The 1,916-nt window shown below is 42.7% G+C and overlaps 1 protein-coding gene across 1 annotated transcript in view; it reads left to right on the top strand.

The window, feature by feature from the left end:
• Positions 1–1,916, top strand: part of LOC108572619 (ryanodine receptor) — a 54,180-nt gene that overhangs the window by 51,575 nt on the left and 689 nt on the right. Inside the window, 7 exon segments of the mRNA XM_017934875.1 lie at positions 1–196; positions 278–565; positions 658–944; positions 1,094–1,154; positions 1,228–1,506; positions 1,624–1,780; positions 1,867–1,913. Coding sequence (XP_017790364.1) covers positions 1–196; positions 278–565; positions 658–944; positions 1,094–1,154; positions 1,228–1,506; positions 1,624–1,780; positions 1,867–1,913 — 1,315 coding nt within the window.

Genomic DNA, 1,916 nt, shown 5'->3' with positions numbered 1-1,916 from the left:
CGCCCAACAGGCAGCCATGGCTGCAGTCGAAGCGGAAGCGAAGCAGGAAACAACGGCAGAACCCTCGGGGTCCTCGATCGATTTCTCCGAGTATACTCATCGCATAGTCTCATTCCTAGCCAGAAACTTCTACAACCTGAAATACGTGGCTCTGGTTCTCGCCTTCTGTATCAACTTCATGCTACTCTTCTACAAGGCGAGCATAACTTTCCGCTTAGAACACCGACGAAACGGTAAAATTGCGCATCGTGTTACGTCTCTCATTGTTGGCTCGCAGGTTTCGTCGTTCGACGACGAAGGAGACGAAGAGGGCAGCGGTGGAATAGCAGACATACTGGCAGAGATGTCTGGCGAGGGTCCATCTGGTTCCGGAAACGGCAGCGGCCCGGAAATGGGAAGTGGAAGCGGGGAGAACGAGGAGTCTGAAGAGGAGGAGGACGTGTACGCTCTGGAATACGTGGAAGTTTCGGAGGATTTCTACTACATGGCTCACGTTATAAGACTCATGGCTATTCTTCATGCTATCGTCTCTCTTGCTATGCTGGTCGCCTACTATCACTTGAAAGTACGAGGATTGAAGTTGTGCTTTCGTGTATGCAAATTTTAAACGGGTGGAGAAGGTGTTTGTGTTGATACGTGGATGTTACCGTTGCGTAGGTACCATTGGCTATCTTCAAACGGGAAAAGGAAATTGCTCGACGAGTGGAGTTCGATGGTCTCTACATTGCTGAAACGCCGGAAGAGGATGACATCAAGGCGCATTGGGATAAGATGGTGATATCGGCGAAAACCTTCCCTGTGAACTATTGGGACAAGTTCGTGAAGAAGAAAGTGAGACAGAAGTACAGCGAGACCTATGATTTCGATTATATCAGCAACTTGCTTGGCATGGAGAAGACTTCGTTCAGTCAGCAGGAGGAAGAGGGTTCTGGTTTGATACACTTGTGAGTAAAATTGTGCAATTCTATCTGAGTATTCGAATTTCTTGATTACCATTTTTTGTTTTTGATACACTTATGAGTAAAACTCTTGCTATCCAAGTATTTAAATTTCTTGATTTTTGTTCCTTGACCATTTTTTCTTCTTCTCGTAGCATTGTAAATATCGACTGGAGGTACCAAGTATGGAAAGCTGGAGTCACCATCACGGATAACGTAAGAGTGTTCGATAATAACCGTAAAATTTGATTTAATTATTAGTACTAAATTGATGTAATTTCGTCTTCAGGCATTTTTATACAGTCTCTGGTACTTCACATTTTCGATCCTTGGCAACTACAACAATTTCTTCTTCGCTGCTCACTTGCTGGATGTCGCGGTTGGTTTCAAGACTCTCAGGACGATCTTGCAGTCCGTAACACACAACGGAAAGCAACTGGTGTTGACAGTGATGTTGCTGACTATCGTCGTATATATATACACAGTCATAGCGTTCAACTTCTTTAGGAAATTCTATATTCAGGAAGAGGACGACGAAGTGGATAAAAAATGTCACGACATGTTGACAGTAAGATATAGAAAATCCTTTGATCAATGTCTCTAAATTTCAAAATTTTCAAAATTTCGAAATGAATTTAATCTTTGTGGAAGGAGGTATTAAAATTCGATGATTTTTGTGTTTCAGTGCTTCGTTTTCCACCTGTACAAAGGTGTCAGAGCTGGTGGTGGTATCGGTGACGAAATTGGCGAACCTGATGGCGATGACTACGAAGTCTATCGTATCATGTTTGACATCACTTTCTTCTTTTTCGTCATTGTCATTCTACTGGCTATTATTCAGGGTAAATGGAGATAAATTCTACTGTCTTTGATAGTTTTTTTTTTTTTTCTCTGATGCTAAAATGTTAGATTTTTCATTTTACTTCAGGTTTGATTATCGACGCGTTCGGTGAGCTTCGAGACCAGCTCGAGAACGTG

This window comes from Habropoda laboriosa, unplaced genomic scaffold (assembly GCF_001263275.1).
Source record: "Habropoda laboriosa isolate 0110345459 unplaced genomic scaffold, ASM126327v1 scaffold22, whole genome shotgun sequence".
NCBI lineage: Eukaryota > Metazoa > Arthropoda > Insecta > Hymenoptera > Apidae > Habropoda > Habropoda laboriosa.
This window is presented reverse-complemented; position numbering and strand designations above follow the sequence as displayed.